Source organism: Mobula birostris, chromosome 28, assembly GCF_030028105.1.
Source record: "Mobula birostris isolate sMobBir1 chromosome 28, sMobBir1.hap1, whole genome shotgun sequence".
NCBI lineage: Eukaryota > Metazoa > Chordata > Chondrichthyes > Myliobatiformes > Myliobatidae > Mobula > Mobula birostris.
Genome location: NC_092397.1, coordinates 36,718,407 through 36,741,291, shown reverse-complemented (window position 1 = coordinate 36,741,291; position 22,885 = coordinate 36,718,407). Strand labels below are relative to the sequence as shown.

Below are 22,885 nucleotides of genomic sequence, written 5' to 3'. Positions count from 1 at the left end.
ACAGCTCTTGTCACCATTATAGGAAACGTGGTTAAACTGGGGAAAGTGTGGAAAAGATTTCCAAGGTATATTTCCCGGACCCGAGGTTCTCAGTTACATAGTCAGTTTGGCCAGACAATGTCCTTTGTCCTTTATTCCTTGGAATCAGAATCAGATTTATCACCGTGTTATATGACGAGGAACCTGTCGTTTTGTTCTGACAGCAGTACAGGCCTCTGAAGGTGCAGATGTGAACATTGTGTCAGCATAACGCCAAGAGATTCTGGGAATGGCGAACAACGCGGCCAAAATGCTGGAGGAACCCAGCAAGTCAGGCAGCATCTCCCACCAGAGTCCTGATGAAGGGTCTCGGCCCGAAATGTCGACTGTTCATTCTCAGCATTGACGCTGCCTAACTTGCTGATTCAGAGAGAGTGTTTTAAAGCGGCGGGCGGATTAGACGAGTATCACTGTGTTTGTGGGTCCGAACACATCGCCGGATTTCCCAGCGCCTCCTGTACAAAATGAAAAGATTTCTCTGTTATGGGATCGCCTCACTCCCCAGCTCAGTCCCGAAGCGGGAATTAACCGCAAAGTTTTAGTTAGTTTCAAAATTTCAGCCGAAAAGCAGAGAACAGGTCAACAAAATGGAGAGAGATCGCGGGCAGTGCAGTAATCAAACGGGTTAAAATAGAAAGTGCTGCCTTTAATCCCGATTAAACTCTCTTTCCGGCGAACTTTGCGGCCTCAGTGACGGACAAGGACCAGTCTGAGTCTCTGGAGTGTCCGATTTTAATTGGAATCGGAGAGTTTTTGAGGAGAGAGAAACACAGAAAAATGAAGTCTCCGGGAGCTGACAGCAGGATGTCTCCGCCCCGTCCGCTCGCTGTCTTTAAATTGCTCTGGGCCGCCGCCTTTCGCTTCAGTTCTCATTCAGTCTGATTGTGAGAAGCATTTTCCAGAGTCGCCGACATGACCGAGACAGCACCCGCCGAAACGGCTCCTCCAGCCGCACCCGCCGCCGCAAAGAAGACTCCCAAGAAGAAGGCGGCCGGCCGGAGCAAACCAGCCGGTCCCAAACTGGGCGAACAAATCGATAAGATTGTGGCGGATTGTCGCGATAGGAAGGGAATGTCCGCTGTGGCCATCATGAAGGCTCTGACCAGCAGCGGTGTCGATGTGGGGAAACGTCGCGCCCAGATCAGGATGTGCATCAAGAAGAGAGTGGAAAGCGGCTCCTTGGTTCAGACCAAGGGCGCGGGTCTTTCGGGATCCTTTAAATCCGGTCAAGGAAAAAGTGCTGTGAAAGCGGTGAAGAAAGCGAACAAGCCATCGGTAAAGAAATCTGCCATCAAGAAATCTCCCAGCAAGAAGTCTGGCGCCAAGAACCCAGCGGCTAAGAAAGCGGTAGCTAAGAAACCAGCGGCTAAAAAAGCGGCAGCTAAGAAACCAGCGGCTAAAAAAGCGGCAGCTAAGAAACCAGCGGCTAAAAAAGCGGCAGCTAAGAAACCAGCGGCTAAAAAAACGGCAGCTAAGAAACCAGCGGCGTCGAAGCCAAAGAGCCCCAAGAAACTCGCAGCCCCGAAGAAGAAGGCGGCCAAGAAGACAGCAGTTAAAAAGTGAATTGAGATATACCGTTTGTAAGTGTTTGAACCCAACGGCTCTTCTCAGAGCCACCCACATCTCAGAAAAGAGCTGATCGTGAATATTGTGATTCCCGCTGTGGGTCCGACTGAGTTTTGCGGGGGAACTTACCGCATAAAACCCGATTTTCCCGGTACCTCTCTGACATTCAGAGCGGCCCTGACGTCCCAGATTTGAAGTGAAACACTGCGTTTCACTCGGGCTGTGTGTGTGAGTGAGAGAGTGAGACCGGTGGGGTGGTCTGCAGGCCCAGTTCCTTCTCCCGCTCCAGGACAGCGTGACTGAGATTCCGCGCCTCGCATCCCAAAGCCCGATTCAGCTGAGTTGATTGGGAACTGCTGAAACCCATGTGAGAGGGGAGGGGGCGTCTTGAGAGAGGGATCTGTCTCTGGGGATGGACTGCAGGGGGAAGATATATGATAACCTACCCGGCGACTTTGCCGACTGACCTTCAATCAGGTACCAGCTACAAAAGTTTATTTACACAACATTTACAAGAATAAAATCAAAAATATATAATTACCGCTCTCGGAAATCTCCCACTGTACCCATTGCGACCGCATGCTCCCACTCCAAGGACAGCCGGGCATGTCGAAAGCAAACAAAACGGTAACAGCCGCAGCAGCTGTACATGCCAGGTTTGTGGGAGAAGTGAAGGGCCAGATGAGACCCTGACAGGGAGGGAGCGCGTTCATCTCCTGTCTCTCGCTGAATTAACCTGTCGGCACAGAATAGCTGATGATTGCGGTCAGTTAATGCAAAACCGAACAACCCCATCAGGAAGGCAGATCGTCACTACAATAATCAGCAAGCGACAGCCCTTTCCTTTGCTGTGGTAGTGGCTCTTAAAAGAGCCTTTTCTTGTGCTTGTTGTGGAGGCTGGGTTCAGGCGCGCTCCCCGCGGATGCGGCGGGCCAACTGGATGTCCTTGGGCATGATGGTGACTCGCTTGGCGTGGATGGCGCACAGGTTAGTGTCCTCAAACAGCCCGACCAGGTAAGCCTCGCTAGCCTCCTGCAGGGCCATGACGGCCGAGCTCTGGAAGCGCAGATCGGTTTTGAAGTCCTGAGCGATCTCCCGCACCAGGCGCTGGAAGGGAAGTTTGCGGATGAGCAGCTCGGTGGATTTCTGGTAGCGCCGGATCTCCCGCAGAGCCACGGTGCCCGGCCGGTAGCGATGAGGTTTCTTCACTCCGCCGGTGGCTGGAGCGCTCTTCCGCGCCGCTTTGGTCGCCAACTGTTTGCGAGGAGCTTTCCCTCCGGTCGATTTACGCGCTGTCTGCTTGGTACGGGCCATTCTCCTTCAGAACCGACAACACAGGCTGAAATACAGGAACAAGATAGACGAAACGTGCTTCAGGACAGGATTTTATACTTTTGGAAAGGGTCTGCCCATCACCTCTGATTGGCTGAACCAGGTGTCTATTAAGGTTCCTTACTGCGATTGGTTGATTCCTTTCCTGTAGGCTGGCGGCGAATAAAAATTTACGACAAATAAAAATTTGCCGAGCGGTCGGACTTCATTGATGCAGAGTGATTGGCGCCGGATTAATTTAAAATCGCCTGGCAATTGAAGACCACCCAGCAACGGTGCTTGATTACATTTTATTTACAATTAATTGTATGACGAATTATACAAATTCAGTTTCGTTTAATAAATTTAATATCTAATTTCCTCAGTTAAGATTTAAATTCACAACTGCAGAATCGTTCTCTAAACGAGTGAACTGATTTCTGTTCGAAACTGATAGAGGATTAAAATCGATCCTAATGCAGGTTTTGCGGTAATCACTGACTGGAAAGGCAGAATTGCAGTATGTTTCAAGCGGAATCGATCAATCTGTTTCAAATGCAACCCAACTGAATGTATCGATAAAAAATAATTAAAAGTCTGCGGATACGGCTCCGTTTGTGAGGCGGTGGGTGGCTCTTAGAAGAGCCTTTGTTTTGTGCTCAGAAGGAGGTGGGAGTTTTTCAGCCGCCGAAGCCATAGAGAGTGCGGCCCTGGCGTTTCAGAGCGTACACCACATCCATGGCAGTCACCGTCTTGCGTTTGGCGTGTTCAGTGTAGGTGACCGCATCCCGGATCACATTCTCCAGGAAAACCTTCAGCACCCCGCGGGTCTCCTCGTAGATCAGACCCGAGATCCGCTTTACACCACCACGGCGAGCCAGACGGCGGATGGCCGGTTTGGTGATGCCCTGGATGTTATCACGGAGCACTTTACGGTGCCGCTTGGCTCCGCCTTTGCCCAGTCCTTTGCCTCCTTTCCCTCTGCCAGACATGATGCTGCTTCACTCAGGTCGCTGCTCACTGACAAACTGCCTGCTGCTGTCTCCTTTTATACACAGCGCCCCGACCTGCCCGAGAAACGCGCAGAGAGACAGAGGCGGGGAGGGGAGGAGACAGAGTCAGAGTGACGGACAGAGCCGAGAGCGGCCTCTCATCGTCCAGCTCCGCCTTCACTTTACCACAACCGCCAATTTCCAACGATTCATCCGACACGAAGCGCTCCAGCGAAAAACAAAACTCCCTCACACACCACGTACATACTATGGGTTTTCTGGGAATTTGCCGATTCTCCTGCTTTAAATTAAAGGAAGTGCTTTTCCATTCTACAAATCCCCGAGGACCTCGGTCTGTCCCTCCCGGCCCCATGACCAGTGTCAGCGCCCTCACACACAGCAGTTGGTGGGAGAGGGTGCAGTCACTTCCAGTGATGAGGGGGTTGATTCATTAGAACAATTGTTCCTCTGGGTCGTCAGGGAAATGAAAGACTGGTCACATACAAGAACAGGATACATAACCAGATATATAGACCGCGCTTCTGGCGCCTTCTAAAGCCCAGGTAAAGGGGTGGCTGAGGAGCTGGTGCGAGGTGGGTGGTTCTTCAGGTACAAGGATCTTTGGGTCTCAAGGGAAACGAGAGACGGGTCCAAGGAGGAGGGGAGCCAATATGTTTCCGGGGAGCCTTCTTCGTGCTGCACGGAAGGGTTTAAACGAGCAGGGATGTTAAGTCCTACACACTGGTTTTAGAGAACTAGGTTAAAAAAAAGCAGGACTTCCAGGATTGTAATCGCGGAATTGTGACCAAAACCATGCGCTAGTGTGGTGGGAAATCGATATTTCGCGCAGTTTAATATGTTGCTGAGGAACTGATGCAGGAGGGAGGTTTTCAGATTCATGGATTCATGGGTGGTCCAGGCAGCTGGGAGACCGGGACAAACAAGACCATTTGCATTTGACCCGGACGGGAACCAATATCTTCACCAGGAGGTTTGATGGTGTCACTTGGCAGAGTTTGAACTGGAGTAGCAAGTGGGAGAATGTATGTCTGACAAGACAGTCTGAAAAGAACGAGCGCCAATGTCAGGCTAATAAACATGGTGGGATTGCTGGGCTGAAATGAGTTTATTTCAACATTAGGAGTTTTATGTTGTCGGACGGACAGGGCTGGCAGCTCAACATTCCTGGGTTTGATTGTTTTACATGTGAGTGGGGGTGGGAGGGGGGGGGTTAAAAGATGCAGAGGTTACCCCACTGGGAATGTCACTGCAAACTGGAAGGTTCATTTACAGAGGCAATCTGCAGTTACACTGTTGGGATGTTTGCACTGGCCCCACAATAACCAGTGGGGGGACTTTATCTTCCCTAGAATTGACTGGAATTTGCTCAATACTAAGAAGCGCAAGATTTCTTCAGTGAATCTGAGGAAAGTTTGAAACATTATGTCGAGCCCAACCAGAGTTGAGAACATGTGGGAATTAGTTTTGGGAAATGAACCAGACCAGGAGACAGCCAAGACTCAGTGAAAATTTTGGGATCTTATATTTTTCTTAGTTATGAGTAAGAATAAAATTAGATCTTGTAAGAAGGTACTAAATTGCAGGAGGGCAAGTTAGGACGTAGTAAGACAGAAGCCAAGGGGCATTGATTGGGAGCAGCCACATGTGGGAGTTGTTTAAAGACCACCAGGTCAGAGTTAAATATTGAGGTACAGGATTTATGCACATTTGCAAAGGCATGGCCTGCTTAGGGACAATCAGCATGGTTTTGTGTGGGCAGATCATGCTTGACAAAGTTGCTCGAGGTTTGTGAGGTGATGACAGAGACTAAGGTATAGGAGTAGAATTAGACCATTTGGCCCATCGAGTCTGCTCTGACATTTCATTGTGGCTGATCCATTTTTCCTCTCAGCCCCAATCTCCTGCCTTCTCCATGTGTCCCTTCATGCTCTGACCAATCAAGAATCTATCGATCTCTACCTTAAATATACCTTGGCCTCCACAGCTGCTGCCTGTGACAACGAATTCCACAGATTCACCACTCTCTCTAAAGAAATTCCTCCTCATCTCCATTCTAAAAGGATGCTCCTCTATTCTGCGGCTGTGTCCTCTGGTCTTACACTCCCATCCTCTCCACATCAACTTTATCACAGTGATAGGTTTCAATTAGTCATCCCTCATTGTTCTCAATTCCAGTGAATAAAAGGCCCAGAGCCATGAAATGTTCTTCATATGACAAGCTGTTTGATCCTGGAATCATTTCAGAGAATCTCGTTTGAAACCCATCCAGTTTCAGCTCACCCTTCCATACAGGGCCCAAAACTGCTCCCAATACTCCAAGTGAGACTTTGCCAGTACTTCATAAAGTCTCAACATTACAGTCTTGTTTTTATATTCCAGTCCTCTTGAAATGAATGCTGACATCACAGTTGCCTTTCTCAGCAGAGACCCAACCTGCAAATTAGCCTTTAGAGAATCCTGCACAATGACTCCCAAATCCCTTTGTACCTCAATTTTTTGTATCTTCTCTCCATTTAGAAAATAATCAACCCTACTATTTCTTCAACCAAAGTGCATGACCATACACTTCCCAATTCTGTATTCCATCTGCCACTTCTTTGCCCATTCTCTTCATCTGTCTGTCCTTCCCTATTTCCTCAAAAATACCTGCACCTCCACCTGTCTCTTCATATCATCTGCAAATTTTGCAATAAATTCATGAATTCCATCATCCAAATCATTGACATATAATGTGAAAAGAATGAGACCCAACATCTTGGTGCTTGATGAGGGCAAGGCTGTGGACATGATCCACATAAACCTCAGTACGGCATTTGAAAAAGAGCAGTGGGATTCAATATAAATTGCAATTTCAATTCAGAAATGGCTTTCTCATAGAAGGCTAAGTAGGGCTGGAAGTCTGTGAGCAGTGGTGATCCACAAGGATTGATGCTGGGAATTATGTTGTTTCTGATATATATCGATGTTTGGATGAAAATGTTGATGGGCGGTTTACAAGTCTACAGGTGACAGCAAGATAGGTGGAATTGTGGACAGTGTAGATATTGATCAATGCACACAGTGGGATACAGATCACAAACAGATATGCAGAGTAGCTGCAGAAGGAATTTAATCTGGGAGGGAATGTGGCGTTGCAGTTTGGGAGGTCAAATGAAAGAAGAAAGTATAATGTTAATGTCTGACCCCTTCACAGCATTGGTGTAAAGAGTGATCTTGGGATCCAGGCACATAGTTCACTGAATGTGGCTACACAGCGGGATAAGGTGTGCAGAATGCTGGTTTCCACTGGTCAGGGTGTTAAGCATAAGAGTAAGGGTGTCATGTAATATAACGTACAGGGAATGGACCCTGTGCAGGTAGGTGTATTCACCTCCTTCAAGTCAGTATTTAGTCGATGGACCGTTGGCAGCAATTACAACCATGAGTCTATGTGGATAGGTCACTATCAGCTTTGCACATCTGGACACTGCAATTTTTCCCATTCTTCCTTACAAAACTGCTCAAGGTCTGTCAGAATGCACAGAGTTTATGAGTGAACAGCCCTTTTCAAGTCCAGCCACAGACTGAGGCCTGGACTCTGACTTGGCCACACCAGGACATGAACTGTGTTGTCTTAAGGCATTCCTGCGCAGCTTTGGTTTTAAGCTCGCAGTCATTGTCTTGCTGGAAAACAAATCTTTTCTGAAGTCTCAGTTCTCTTGCAGATTGCATTAGGTACAGCTCATCCTTAGGGAACGTGTGGTTTGTGGAGGGATGATGATCTGAGGAGCTGGGTGACAGGCAGAAAAGGCAAAGCGATGAAGAGAAAGGAATCCAATAGGAGAGAACTTTGGACCATGGGATGACACGAAGGAGGTGGAGAACCAGGCAGAGTTGATGGCCAGGTCATGAGGGTGTGTGAAGAGAGGTGAAGGGGTTAAATGGTATCAGAATGGGGGAAAAGAAGTGGGGGTGAGGGAAACAGAGTGTAGTGATATCCGGAATTGGTAGAAATCAATGTTCATTCTATCAAGATTGGAGGCTGCACAGTCAGAATATGAGGTGTTGTTTGGCTAGCCTGTACTTGGCTTCGTCGTAGCAGTAGAGGAGGCCACATGCAAACATGTTGGTGATGGCTCTCCGCTGGTCAGGGTCGACCATGGATATTGCGCCCTAGCTGTGGAAATCGATATGCAAGTCGGGGAAGTACGATACGTAAAGCAAGTCGGGGAAGTACGATACGTAAAGCAAGTCGGGGACGTACGAAACGTAAAGCAAGTCGGGGACGTACGAAACGTAAAGCAAGTCGGGGACGTACGAAACGTAAAGCAAGTCGGGGACGTACGAAACGTAAAGCAAGTCGGGGACGTACGATACGTAAAGCAAGTCGGGGAAGTACGATACGTAAAGCAAGTCGGGGACGTACGATACGTAAAGCAAGTCGGGGACGTACGATACGTAAAGCAAGTCGGGGACGTACGATACGTAAAGCAAGTCGGGGACGTACAAAACGTAAAGCAAGTCGGGGACGTACGAAACGTAAAGCAAGTCGGGGACGTACGAAACGTAAAGCAAGTCGGGGACGTACGAAACGTAAAGCAAGTCGGGGACGTACGATACGTAAAGCAAGTCGGGGACGTACGAAACGTAAAGCAAGTCGGGGACGTACGAAACGTAAAGCAAGTCGGGGACGTACGAAACGTAAAGCAAGTCGGGGACGTACGAAACGTAAAGCAAGTCAGGGACGTACGATATGTAAAGCAAGTCAGGGACGTACGATACGTAAAGCAAGCAGTCGCCCATGCAGGAGCTGATGAATCCAGAGCAACAGCGGAGACCGATGGAGTCAAGCACCAGCGGTGTCGCAGGATTGCCAGTCTGCACTGAACATCAGACCATCAGACCGACAAGGAGTTAGTGTTCACAGTGGGGACACAGAAAACATCCCACAGATATCTGATGGTGACATTTCAATATTGTGCCATAATGTGTAACAACCGCCGTCTCCAGGGAGAAACTAATGGGACTAAAAGCAAACATTACCAGGTCCCAACGACCTGCACTAAAGTCTGGAGAGAAAGGAGAGACATTGAAGTCTGTCAAAACTCACTGTTACAGAAAGGTCCCAGTTAGTTGAAAACCATTGTTGAAGAATGGTGGAAGGTAACTGTAGTCCTGTTAACTTCACTTCAGGTACTTGAGTCGATAATCTATCAAGAAATAGCAAATCATTTCGAAAAGTTTAATGTCATTGAACTAAGTCAACAGGGTTTACAGTCAGATTCACACAGCACAGAAACAAGACCTTCAGCTCAAATTGTCCACGATGACCAAAGTTTCCATCTGAGCTCGTGGTCTGTAACCCCCTCACCACCACCAACTGGAAAAGTTGCCCTTCAGGTTCCTATTAAATCTCATCTTAAACCAATGCCCTCCAGTTCTTGATTCCCCAACACTGGCAAAATGATTGTTATCTTTGACCCAACTCAGGCCCCTTATTATTTTTTTACACCTCTACAATATCATTACTCATTCTCCAACATTCCAGGGAAAATTGACCAAAACGCTTTCCACAAATCAGTCCTTCAAGATCCAGCAACATCCTCGTAAACCTCCTCTGCTCTCTTCCCAGCTTAATGGTGTCTGTCAGACAGCAGGGTCACTAAAACTAAACACTATTTGCGAAATGCGGCCAAACCAACGTGTTGGACAACTGCGACATTTCATCCCAGCTTCTATATTCGGTGCCCTGACTGAAGGCCAGTGTTCCAAAAGCCTCTTCACCACCCTGTCCATCTGGAACCTGGTCTTAGACCCTGTAACCTGGGTTGCTGAATGTTCAGTCATGTTTGACAAACATACCAGAGATTTGAGACTTTACAGGGGAAGTTGGAGAAGTGGTGTTTTTGGATTTTCGGGAGCCATTTGCCAAGGTGCCACATGTAAGGCTGGTGCACAAGACCAGAGCTCAGTACTGGGAAGGAAGTGTGTTAATACTGACTGAAGACTGGTTACCATACTGAGACAGAATAACAGGTCTGTTTCAGACTGGGATGATATAACTAGTGGAGTTTCCCAGTGACCAGTTCTGGATCGACAATGATTTATTATTGATATTAATGACCCAGAGGAGGGAGGTCAATGACAGGGAATGTGGTGGGGGACATGATGTGATTGGACATTTCATCTCTCCAACAGGATAAGAAGAAGCTGGTGAGTAGAATACTTGGTAAATGGAGTTTAATGTGGTGAAGTGTGATGGCATGTAGAATGGTAGGAGGAATCAAAAGTCAGACTGCGATTTATGTGGAGATAAATTGTAAACGAGAGAAATAGAGAGGGGTCAAGGTGCTGAACTACACAACAAAATAGAGACGGGAGCAGTGAGTGGTTCATAAAACCATATATGACCAAGGTTCAGAGGTGAATGGTCCATTGACATTTACTGATGGGTTGTTGGTGCAGAGAAACAGAGAAGTGTTGTTACTGTGACAGACAAGTGCACAATGATGGATTTTGGGAAGTTAAAGCAAGTCAGGATGTACCCATTGAATGCAGGGTCCTGAGGAGTGTTGATGAAAGAGAAACCTGGGGCACAGATGCATAATTCCCTGAAAGTGCCAACACAGGTAGACACGGTGGTGAAGAAGGAACACAACATGCTTGTCTTCATCGGCAAAGGCTATGAGAGGAGTTGGGTCATCACATTACAGTTGTACATATCAATAATGACACCACACCAGGAGTACCCTGTGCAGTTCTGGTCACATGAGAGGAAGGATGTGATTAAGCTGGAAAGGTGCAGAAACAATTCACAGGAATGTTACCTGGACTGCGGGGCTTGAGTTACAAGGAAAGATCAGACCAACTGGGACTGTCTTCCCTGGAGTGAAGGAGACTGAGGGGAGACCTGACAGAAGTTTATAAAACTATGAGAGGTGTAGACAAGGTAAACAGGCAGAATCATTTTGCCAGGGTAGAAATATCAAATATGAGAAGGTGCAGCTTTAAAATGCCAGGGTGAAAATTTAAAGGTGGACGTTAGGGCAGGTAAGATTTCTGTTTTTGTACAGAGAGTGGTGAGGGCCGGGTATGGGCTGCCTTGGGGAGTGGTGGAAGCAGATATGATAATGACATTTAACAGGGTTTTAGAAAAGTCCATGAATATTCAGAGAATTTAAGCACATGAATTATAAGCAGGCAGAAGAGATTTAGTTTCATTTGGCATCGTGTTCAGCACAGACATCATGGGAAGAAGGGTCTGTTCCTGTGCTGTACTGTTCTGTGTTCTCGGTGAGCCTCAGTGACAGGGGAGTCTTTAGCCGGGGTCACAGACAGGTGTATCTGTGGTAAGGAGACAGACTGCAGGATGATGCATTACCTCCCTGGTACCAGGGTCGAGGATGGAACTGAAAAAGTACAGGCCATTCTGAAAGGGCAGGGTGAGCAGCCAGAGGTCGTGGTCCATATTGGCTCTAACAAAAGAGACAAGTCCTGCAAAAAGAACTTAGGGAGTTGAGGAAAAGTTAAGTAGAAACTCTGTGGTGGGGGTGGGGATAATCCCAGTGCCACCTGCTAGCGAGGAAATAAATAAAAAAGGTATTACAGTTCCGGCCCAAAACGGTGACTTTTCGTTTTGACCCCAGCATCTGCAGAGTATTTTGTGTTTACAGAGATCCAGCTGAGAGAAGGGCAAGACTGGTAGTGAAACATTCCAGGATTCAGATGATTCAGACAGTCCAGAGGGAGGTGAATGAGGTTGGGGATCTGTACGGCTGATCAGGCAGAATGTCACAAGGTCGAGGTCACCCTGGAGGCTCCTCCAGTCAGACAATGTGGGTAGAGTTCAGGAATAAGAAAGGAGCAATCCCCGTGCTAGGATTATACTGGAAGCCTCACAACAGCCAGTAAGAGAGGAACAGATATGTTGGCAGGTTATGGACTGATGTAAAAACTACAGAGTAGATTTGGTGAGTGAATAACCTCCCCAGAGTAACTGGGACTCCCTTGCACCCTGAGGCTTGGATGGAGCATTATTTGTGTTCAGGAAGGTTTCCTGAAACAATATGTCGTCCACCAGGGAGAGGGACATTCTTGACTTCACCTTGAGAAATATGGGACTCAGCAGAGTGGTGGCAGGAACAACCAGTGTTCTGAGAGGAATTAGACAAGTCCTTCAGGGGAAATGACCTGCAGAGCTGTGGGTACAGTGGGGAATGGGATTGTGGAAATGTTGTAGCAGGAGTTGGTATAAATTTGATGGGTCAAATAGTCTCGACGATCACAGAATGATTCTCCGCCCAATAATAGTCTGAAAAAAATCACTCTGGTCGCCAGTGAATCTACCAAACTCCAGGATGGACAAGATCAATTGTCTAATAAGGACACACTTCTGTGGAAACACTGACACTATATACCAAGTACACTGAGCTGCCAGAGCACAACACCGGCCAGTGAGGACACAGACCAGTACAACACCTGGCTCTCTACTACAAAGTTCAAAGCTGAAAGTAAATGTATTATCAAAATACATTTCTGTCACCATATACAACCCTGAGATTAGTTTTCTTGTGGGCATACTGCTGGTTTGTTAGAGCGGTTGGGGAGGGTTTAAACTAATTTGGCAGGGGCGTGGGAACAGGCGTGAAAGGACTCAGGGTAGGACAGATGGTAAAAAAACAAAGATCGCATGCAGTCACACTGTCAGGAAGGGCAGGCAGATGACAGGACATAACTGCAGCCAGCAGGGTGAGTATCAATGCATGAGGAATGCAGAATCAATAAGGGTAGCAAATGCAGAACTCAAACTGTTATATCTCAATACACGGAGTGTAAGAAATAAGGTGGATAATCTTATTGCCCTATTACGGATTGTCATGTTTAATGTTGTGACCATCACTAAATCACGGCTGAAGGATGTTTCTAGTTCGGAGCTAAATGCCCCAGGTTAAACGTATCAGAGGGACAGGAAGGTAGACAATGGAGATGGCATGGCTCTGCTGGTAAAGAATGGTAACAAATCAGTAGAAAGATGTGACACAGGATCGGAAGATGTTGAATCATTGTGAGTTGAATTTAAAAACTGCAAGTGTAAAAAAGACGTTGATGGTAGTTGTTTACAGGCCTCCCAACAGTTGCTGGTATGTGGACCACAGATTACAACAGGAAATAGAAAAGGCAGGTCAAAAGGGCAATGTTGTGGGAGATTTCATCAGAGTCATGGGAGATTTTAACATGCAGGTCGATTGGGAAAATCAGGTTGGAAATAGATCTGAAGAGAGTGAGTTTGCTGAATGCTGAACAGATGGCTTTTTAGAGCAGTTTGTCATTGGGCTACTAGGGGAACAGCTATACTGGATTGTGTGTTATTGAATAAACTGCAGGTGATTAGGGAGCTGAAGGTAAAAGAACCCTTAGGAGGCAGTGATCTCAGTATCATTGAGTTCAGCTTGAAATTGGACAGGGAGAAAGTACAGTCTGACACAGCAGTGTTTCAGTGGAGTAAAGGCAGTTACAGTGGTTTGAGAGAAGAGTTGGCGAAAATAAATTGGAAGGAGATGCTGGCAGGGATGGCAGCAGAGAAGTAACAGTTTCTGGGGAGAATGAGGGAGGTGCAGGATGAATGTATTCCAAAAACAAATAAATACTCAAATGGCAAAATAGTACCACCGCGGCTGACAAGGAAATCAAAGCTAATGTAAAACCAAAAGGGAAGGCGTATAACAAAGCAAGGCAGCAGAAAGCGAAATATAGACCAGTTAGACTGACCTCAGTGGTTGGGAAGATACCGGAGTCAATTATTGAAGAGTATTGGAAACACAGGACAAGAAAGGACAAAGTCAGCACGGTTTCCTTAAGGGAAAGTCTTGCCTGATGAACCTGTTGGAATACTTTGAGGAGATTACATGCAGGATGGATAAAGGGGATGCACTGATGTCATATATTTGGACTTCCAAAAGGCTTTCTTTGACAAGGTGCCACAAATGATCCTGGCAATAAAAGGATTAATGCATGAGGGTGACCACTAGAAGTGGGAATGGTGCTGGAGATGGACAGACCCAGGGTTTCCAGGATGCTGAGACCAGAGATTCAGTGGGTTGGTCAAACCTGAGGTCAGGCTGCAAATAGTTTGGTGACTACCACAACTGGAAAGGGGAAGAGACAGACAGTGCAATGTCTCCCTGTGGCTGTGACCCTCAGCAACAAGTACACTCCTTTGGATACCCCTGGGAGGATGACAAACCAGAGAACAGCAGCCTGTCACGTCAGTGATACTGACACCCCGGTCCGATGCTCCGCGGGAGGAAAGGTCAATCACAGCAGTGATGACAACAGACTCACAGTACAGGGGATGTGCAGGAGATTCTGTGGCAGCAAGAGAGATGCCACGGCGGGGTGTCCCCTCCCGGGTACTGGGGTCAGGCACGTCTCCGATGTGCAGGATTTCCTAATGATAAACTTGCCAGTTGATTTGGTGGTAAGGAAATCAAATGCAACGTCAGCATTCATTTCAAGAAGACTACAACACAAAAGCGAGGATGTAATGCTCAGAGTTTATAAGGCATTGGTCCAATCACACTTGGTATTGTGAACTGTTTTGGGCCCCTTCTCTAAAAAGGTACGTGTTCACATAGGAGAGGGTCCAGAGGAGGTTCACAAGAATGATCCTGGCAATAAAAGGGTTAATGCTCGAGGATTGTTTGCTGGCTCTCGGCCTGTACTTGCTAGACTTTAGAAGAATGAGGGAATCTCATTGAAACTTATCAAAAATAGAAAGACCTACAATGGAGTGGGGAGGATGTTTCCGATAGCCGGGCAGTCTGGGATCACAGGGCACAGCCTCAGAATACTAGGACATCCTGTTAGAACAAAGATCAGGTAAAACTTCCATACCAAGGGGTAGCGCATCTGCACAGCCGGTGCCAGGATGTTTTCACTGACTATAGCTCAGTGTTTAATATCATCAATCCCACAGTCCTGATTAATAAGCTGCAGAACCTGGTCTCTCTGCAACTTGATCCTTGACTTCCTAACCGGGACACCACAATCTGTGCAGATTAATGGAGACGGGCTAACCCCTATTGACATCAGTGGATCTGGGGTTGAGACGGTAAACAGTTTTAAGTTCCTCAGCATCAGCATACCCGAGGATCTCACGCAGTCCGCACACACCAGCTGAGTGGTGAAAAAGGCACAACAGTGCCGCTTTCACCTCAGACGGGTGAGGAAGTTTGCTAGGAACCCCCAAATCCTTACAACTTTCTACAGGGGCAAAATTGAGAACATCCTGAATGGCTGCATCACTGCCTGGTATGGGAACTGCATCTCCGTTAATCGCAGGACTCTACAGAGAGTGGTGCAGACAGCCCAGTGTATCTGTAGTTGTGAACTTCCCATGACTGAGGACACTTACAACAAAAGGTGTGAGAAAAGGGCCTGAAGGATCACTGGGGACCTGAGTCACCCCAACCACGATGCATTCCAGCTGCAACCATCCGGGAAACAGGACCGCAGCATAAAAGCCAGGACACACAGGCTCCGGGACAGCTTCTTCCACCAGGCCATCAGACTGATTAACTCACACTGATTTGAGTGTATTTCTATGTTACACTGGCTGTTCTATTTATTATAAATTAATATAAATTACTGTGATTGTACATTGCACATTTAGACGGAGATGTAACAAAGATTTTTACTCCTCATGTACATGAAGGACACAAGAAATAAAGTCAATTCAAATTCAAATTAATATCTCCTCCTTGCTGACGATCAACACTGACACTGGTGCACCTCAGGGATTGTGCTTAGCCGACTGCTCCACTCCCCCTCTACCCATGACTGTGTGACTAAGCGTAGCTCAAAAGCCATCCATAAATATGCTGGATACAACCGTTGCTGGTACAATCTCAGATGGAGAGGAGAGGACTTACAGGAGCAAGATATACCAGCTAGTTGAGTGGTGTCGCAGCAACAACCTTGTGCTTAATGTCGGTGCGACAAAAGAGCTGATTGAAGGAAAGGTAAGATGAGGGAACACAAACCAATCCTCATAGAAGGATCAGAAGTGGAGAGAGTGAACAATTTCAAGTTCCTGGATATCAATATCTCCGAGGATCTAACCTGGTCCCAACATATCGATGCAGCTACAGTAAAAAGAAGGCATGACAGCAGATAAGTTTCATAAGGAGTTTGAAGACATTTGATTTCTCAATTTAAAACAGACAAAACTGCTTTAGATGTATTCTATATATGTTATTTCTGTTTTTGCACTGTTTTCATTCTACAAAATAAACATATCCATGCACACACACATACTGTAATTTATTTATTCTTTCTATATTATCATGTACTGCATTGAACTGCTGTTGCTACATTAACAAATTTCATGACACACGCCGGTGGTAATAAACCTGATTCTGGTTCTGACTCTGAATTCATCCCCACAGACGGCTGTGGCCAATTCACTGGGTATATCTAATGTGGATGTTCTTGATTCTGGGAGGGGGGTTTGAGAGGGATAAGGATCAGTGATGGTCTCCTGAATGACCTGCCAGAGGAGGTGGTGGAGGCAGAAACGCACAAAGTCTCTGTTCATGAACACTTCTCAGGAACCTGTCATTCACTGTGTATATCCTGCCCTGGTTAAACCTCCCATTGCTGGGTCCATTGCTGTTTTCCATCTGTATTAACGATCTGGATGAGAATGTGGTAAACTGGATCAGCAAGTTTGCAGATAACACCAAGATTAGGGGTGCAGTGGACAGCAAGAAAGGCTAGCAAATATTGCCATGGGACGTTGTCCAGCTGTTACAATGGCAGATGGAATTTAATGCAGACAATTATGAGGTGTGTGCAACAAAAGTTTAACGAGAGAAATGTGTGGTTTAAAGAGGATGAGGAAAAGCAAGAAGGCTGCGAGTGGAACGGCTCAGGATTTCCAGACCGAAGGTATTTTACTACTCGGAGTAAAGAGAGGCAAGACTGCACAGGCGCGTGACATCAGCCAGTAGAGCGGGAAAAGGTTAAAAAGAAGAGCGCCATATCCAGCGGGCAGCAGAGTGAGAGGGCTTTGGCTCAACTGGCTTAGGTGATAATGAGGCGAGGTAGGTTTATCTGCGTTAATTGCGGAAAGGAAGTATGTGTGTGACACCGGTGTTCTGTGCTCGGTGTCAGATGTGGAAAGTTCTGGAGTCTCCCAGCCTCGTGGACGGGAATATCCACACCCGGTGTGTTGAGCTGCTGCTCCTAAGGGACCGCGTTAGGGAACGGGAGTTGCAGCTCGTTAACCTTTGTCTGGTCAGGGACAGTGACGAGGTGATAGAAGGGTGATCACACCGGGACCACAGGAGACAGACAAGTGGTTAAGAGTCAGGAGAGGGAAGGGGAAGAGTCAGGTACCAGAGAGTAGCCCTGTGGCTGTCCCCCTGAACAATAAGTACTCCTGTTTGAGAACTGTTGGGGGGGCAGGGTGGGACAGTCTACCTGGGGGAAGCAACAGCAGCCGAGCCACTGGCACAGAGCCCGGCCCTGTGGCTCAGAAGGGTAGGGAAAGGAAGAGAAAGGCCGTAGTGATAGGGGACTCTTTAGTTAGGCACTCTGTGAATGTAGGAAAGAAACACGGATGGTAGTTTGCCTCCCAGATGCCAGGGTCCGGGAAGTTTCAGGTCGCGTCCAAAATATCCTGCAGTGGAATAGAGAACAGCCAGACGTCATGGTACATATTGGTACCACTGACAAAGGTAGGAAAAGGGTGGAGGTCCTGAACACAGTCTACAGGGAGTTAGGAAGGAAGTTAAGAAGCAGGAGAGCAAAGGTAGTAATCTTGGGATTACTGCCTGTGCCACGGGACAGTGAGTATAGGAATAGAATGAGCTGGAGGATAAATGAGTGGCTGAGGGCTTGAAGCAGGGGGCAGGGATTAAGATTTCTGGATCATTGGGACCTCTTTTGGGGCAGGTGTGACCTGTACAAAAAGGATGAGTTGCACTTGATTCCCACGGGGACCAATATCTTGGCAGGGAGGTTTGCTACTGGGGAGAGTTTAAACTAGAACTATTGGGGGGTGGGGACCGAACTGAAGAGACTGGGGAAGAGGCGGTTGGCTTACAAATAGAGAAAGCTTGGAGATGGTGTGTGAGGGAGGACAGGCAAGTGATAGAGAAGGTACGTGCTCAGACCAACGGTTTGAGATGTGTCTATTTTAACGCAGGGAGTATTGTGAACAAAGCGGATGAGCTTAGAGCATGTATCACTACTTGGAGCTATGATGTGGTGGCCATTACAAAGACTTGGATGGCTCAGGGACAGGAATGGTTACTTCAAGTGCCAGGTTTTAGATGTTTCAGGAAGGACAGAGAGGAAGGCAAAAGAGGTGGGGCGTGGTACTGTTGATCAGAGATAGTGTCATGCCTGCAGAAAAGGAGGACCTCATGGGAGGATTGTCTACAGAGTCGCTGTGGGTGGAGGTTAGGAACAGGAAGGGGTCAATTACACTACTGTGTGTTTTTCATAGGCCACCCAATAGTAACAGGGATATCGAGGAGCAGATAGGGAAACAGATCCTGGAAACGAGTAATAACAACAGAGTTGTCGCGGTAGGAGATTTTAATTTCCCAAATATTGATTGGCATCTTCCCCGAGCAAAGGGTTTAGATAGGGTGGAGTTTGTTAGGTGTGTTCAGGAAGGTTTCTTGACACAATGTGTAGATAAGCCTACAAGAGGAGAGACTGTACTTGATTTGGTATTGGGAAATGAACCTGGTCAGGTGTCAGTCCTCTCAGCAGGACAGCATTTTAGAGATAGTGATCATAATTCTATTTCCTTTACAATAGCATTGGGAGAGATAGGAACAGACAAGTTAGAAAAGTGTTTAATTGGAGTAAGGAGAATTATGAGGCTATCAGGCAGAAACTTGGAAGCTTAAATTGGGAACAGATGTTCTCAGGGAAAGGTACGGAAGAAATGTGGCAAACATTCAGGGGATATTCGTGTGAAGTTCTGCATAGGTACGTTCCAATGAGACAGGGAAGTTATGGTAGGGTACAGGAACCGTGGTGTACAGAGGTTGTAGTAAATCTAGTCAAGAAGAAAAGAAAAGCTTACATAAGGTTAAGAGAGCTAGGTACTGTTAGAGATCTAGAAGATTGTCAGGCTAACAGGAAGGAGCTTAAGAAGGAAATTAGGAGAGCCAGAAGGGGCCATGACAAGGCCTTGGCAGGCAGGATTAAGGAAAACCCCAAGGCACTCTACAAGTATGTGAAGAGCAAGAGGATAAGACCTGAAAGAATAGGACCTATCAAGTGTGACAGTGGGAAAGTGTGTATGGAACCGGCGGAAATAGCAGAGGTACTTAGTGAATACATTACTTCAATATTCACTACAGAAAAGGATCTCGATGATTGTAGGGATGACTTGCAGCGGATTGAAAAGCTTGAGCATGTAGATATTAAGAAAGTGGATATGCTGGAGCTTTTGGAAAGCATCAGGTTGGATAAGAGGCCGGGACCAGATGATATGTTGGATACTGCGGGAGGTGAGGGAGGAGATTGCTGAGCCTCTGGCGATGATCTTTGCATCATCAATGGGGACAGGAGAGGTTCTGGAGGACTGAGGATGTTGTTCCCTCATTCAAGAAAGGGAGTAGAGATAGCCCAGGAAATTATTGGCCAGTGAGTCTTACTTCAGTGGTTGGTAAGCTGATGAAGAAGATCGTGAGAGGCAGGATTAATGAACATTTGGAGAGGTATAATATGATTAGGAATAGTCAGCATGGTTTTGTCAAAGGCAGGTTGTGCCTTACGAGCCTGATTGAATTTTTTGAGGATGTGACTGAACACATTGATGAAGGGAGAGCAGTAGATATAGTGCATATGGATTTCAGCAAGGCATTTGATAAGGTACCCCATGCAAGGCTTATTGAGAAAGTAAGGAGGCATGGGATCAAAGGGGACAATGTTTTGCGGATCCAGAACTGGCTTGCCCACAGAAGGCAAAGAGTGGTTGTAAACGGGTCATATTCTGCACGGAGATCGGTGACCAGTGGTGTGCCTCAGGGATCTGTTCTGGGACCCTCACTTTTTCTGATTTTTATAAATGACCTGGATGAGGAAGTGGAGGGATGGGTTAGTAAGTTTGCTGATGACACAAAGGTTGGGGGTGTTGTGAATAGTGTGGAGGGCTGTCAGAGGTTACAGCGGAACATTGATAGGATGCAAAACTGGGCTGAGAAGTGGCAGATAGAGTTCAACCCAGATAAGTGTGAAGTGGTTCATTTTGGAAGGTCAAATATGATGACAGCATATAGTATTAATGGTAAGACCAAGGCAGTGTAGAGGACCAGAGGGATCTTGGGGTCAGAGTCCATAGGACGTTCAAAGCAGCTGCGCAGGTTGACTATGTGGTAAAGAAGGCATACGCTTCATTGGCCTTCATCAATCGTGGAATTGAACTGAGGAGCTGAGAGGTAATGTTGCAGCTCGATAGGACCTTGGTCAGACCCACTTGGAGCACTGTGCTCAGTTCTGGTCACCTCACTACAGGAAGGATGTGGAAACCACAGAAAGGTGCAGAGGAGAATTACAAGGATGATACCTGGATTGGGGAGCATGCCTTATGAGAATAGGTAGAATGAGCTCGGCCTTTTCTCCTTGGAGTGACAGAGGATGAGAGGTGACCTGATAGAGGTGTATAAGATGATGGGAGGCATTGACTGTGTGGATAGTCAGAGGCTTTTTCCCAGGGCTGAATTGGCTGCCACAAGAGGGCACAGGTTTAAGGTGCTTGGGAGTAGGTACAGAGGAGATGTCAGGTTAAGTTGTTTTTTTTTCTTTATTTTAAATGCAGAGAGTGGTGAGTGTATGGAATAGGCTGCCAGCAATGGTGGTGGAGGCTGATACGATAGGGTCTTTTAAGAGACGTTTGGATAGATACACGGAGCTTAGAAAGACAGAGGGCTATGGGTAACCCTAGTAATTTCAAAGGTAGCTACATGTTTGGCACAACTTTGTGGGCCGAAGCGCCTGCATTGTGCTGTAGGTTTTCTATGTTTCCTTTCTCCCCAGAGGGAGGTTACAATCTGGAACACAGTCTGAAGGGGTGATGCAGGCTGGTATTTAAGGAGCATCTGGATGAGCATTTGAATCACCAAGGCAGGGTAGAAGACAGACCAAGTTCTGAGTTAGTGGAGAGAGATTCTCGATGGTCAGTATGGACATGCAGAAACCACTGACAGTGAAAGTGCAATGGGAACCTGAAACACAGAACTTCAGGATGGTCATACCTAAAACATTCAGTACCCAGTATGATGGGATTGTTGTTGTACAAAGGAATTAATGGTCAAATACTGAACCAACCCCCTCAAAAGGCTACCAAAATGCTGTCATTCCCTATGCACCAGTAACAATAGTTTTATATAGGAATTTGGTGAAGTACTCTGGGTGATATTAGGAGAGATGGCTGACAGGTTGGTCATAGTGGGAGGGTGCAAATGTCTTCTCAGAGGATAAGGGGTTCAGTGGAACAAGCCCACAGCTGAGAATAAAGGTGACAAACCCCACTGCAGTGGAGGACTGCTGTGGTCAGGGTTGTACAGGATAGAAACTGACCCTCTGGCCCATCACATTTATGCTCCCCATCATGCACAGCTATACTAATCCCACTTTCCTGCATTAGTTTCATATCCCTCTGGGCCTTGCTCACTGAAGCCCCTGTGCATGTGCCTCTAATATTGTTACACAGTTCCCTGTATGTGGCATCACAGGCAGACAGGGTTGTGTGTTCTACTTGCCTTGTCAGCCAAAGAACTGCCTCTCATTACAGCAGGACAAAACTGTTTAAAGAGAGATTTAAAGGGGATCTGAGGGGTAAATATTTCACACAGGGAATAACTGGTATCTAAATCAGTACCAGAAGAGGTGTGGGGGAGGGGGGCAGAAACTTCTCAGGAATCTGTGTGCATCCTGCCATGATTTAACCTCGCAAAATAGAGTCACTGGTTTATACAGAACTGAAACAGTCCCTTCGGTACAACTCATCCACGCCCACCAAGTTGTCGACCTGAACTCGTCCCGTCTGCCTGCATTAGGCCCGTATCCCTCTCAACCTTTCCCATCCATGTAACTGTACAAATATGTTTTAAATATTGTACCTGAGGCAGAGAGCCGGTGCAGTGAGGCGCTGACAGACACTCACTGTTCCGCGGGCAGGAAGAGGAGAGGCCGAAACCCCAACAAGTGGAGACCGACTCCACCACCCCGGACTTACCGTTCCCCGGGAAACGACGTCGCTGAAGGTGGGGCTTTGTGACGTCAGCTCGTTCCGGGTCATCAATCACATGGAGTCACGTGACAGTGACCCGGCAGCCGGGGAGGCGGGGCAGAGGGAGCTGTCAATCAGCAGAGCGGCTGAAAAACTTGCGACCATTGTAAACAGAATGGAGAGAGTGGGAGATTTCCAGGGACGTGACCCACTCCCCCATTCCCTGGAATTGAGTGTGTTATACACAGTAATATTCATATTGTAATTTAGCTCTTCGATCTTATAAATATGTCATGTTTGTATTTTGTACATTTTTGTGTGGATAATCTTTTTATAATTTTGGATAAAATATGTTGGAACTAGATTATGAAAAAAGAGCGTCACGGAAAAATATTGTCAAAGCCAAAATTTTATCCAAAGTAAGTTGTTATCACACTGCGCATATGTCACCATATTGTTCAAAGTTCAAATTCAAATGTATTCTCACAGTACATACGTGTCACCACAGACAACCCCAAGAATCTTGTTCCGCGGGCAATCTTAACAAATCTATAGAACAGTAACTGTGAACTGTAAATATGAGGAACTATAAACTGTAAACAAATTGTGTAAATGCAGAGAAATAAATAGCAATAAATAACAAGCATGAAATAACGATATAACAGTGGTGACATGAGTGTTTTGTTCAAGACACTGATGGTTGAGGGGTAGTAACTGTTCT

The 22,885-nt window shown here is 46.8% G+C and overlaps 1 protein-coding gene and 1 long non-coding RNA gene across 2 annotated transcripts; one reads left to right on the top strand and one right to left on the bottom strand.

Annotated features, from left to right (window-relative positions):
• Positions 1–920: 920 nt before the first annotated feature.
• LOC140189218 (histone H1-like) lies at positions 921–1,602 on the top strand. Its single transcript, XM_072245907.1, has one exon. The coding sequence runs from the start codon at positions 952–954 to the stop codon at positions 1,600–1,602; it is 651 nt and encodes a 216-aa protein (XP_072102008.1). The 5' UTR covers positions 921–951.
• A 1,100-nt stretch (positions 1,603–2,702) lies between these two features.
• On the bottom strand, positions 2,703–22,166 carry LOC140189058 (uncharacterized). The gene is made up of 3 exons (XR_011883438.1): positions 22,055–22,166; positions 9,019–9,118; positions 2,703–2,944 (listed from the first exon to the last, which is right to left on the bottom strand). It is a non-coding gene; the product is annotated as an uncharacterized lncRNA (long non-coding RNA).
• Positions 22,167–22,885: the final 719 nt, after the last annotated feature.

Excerpts from the sequence above, each read along its gene's own strand:
- LOC140189218 (XM_072245907.1), top strand. The coding sequence starts at position 952 with ATGACCGAGACAGCACCCGCCGAAACGGCTCCTCCAGCCGCACCCGCC.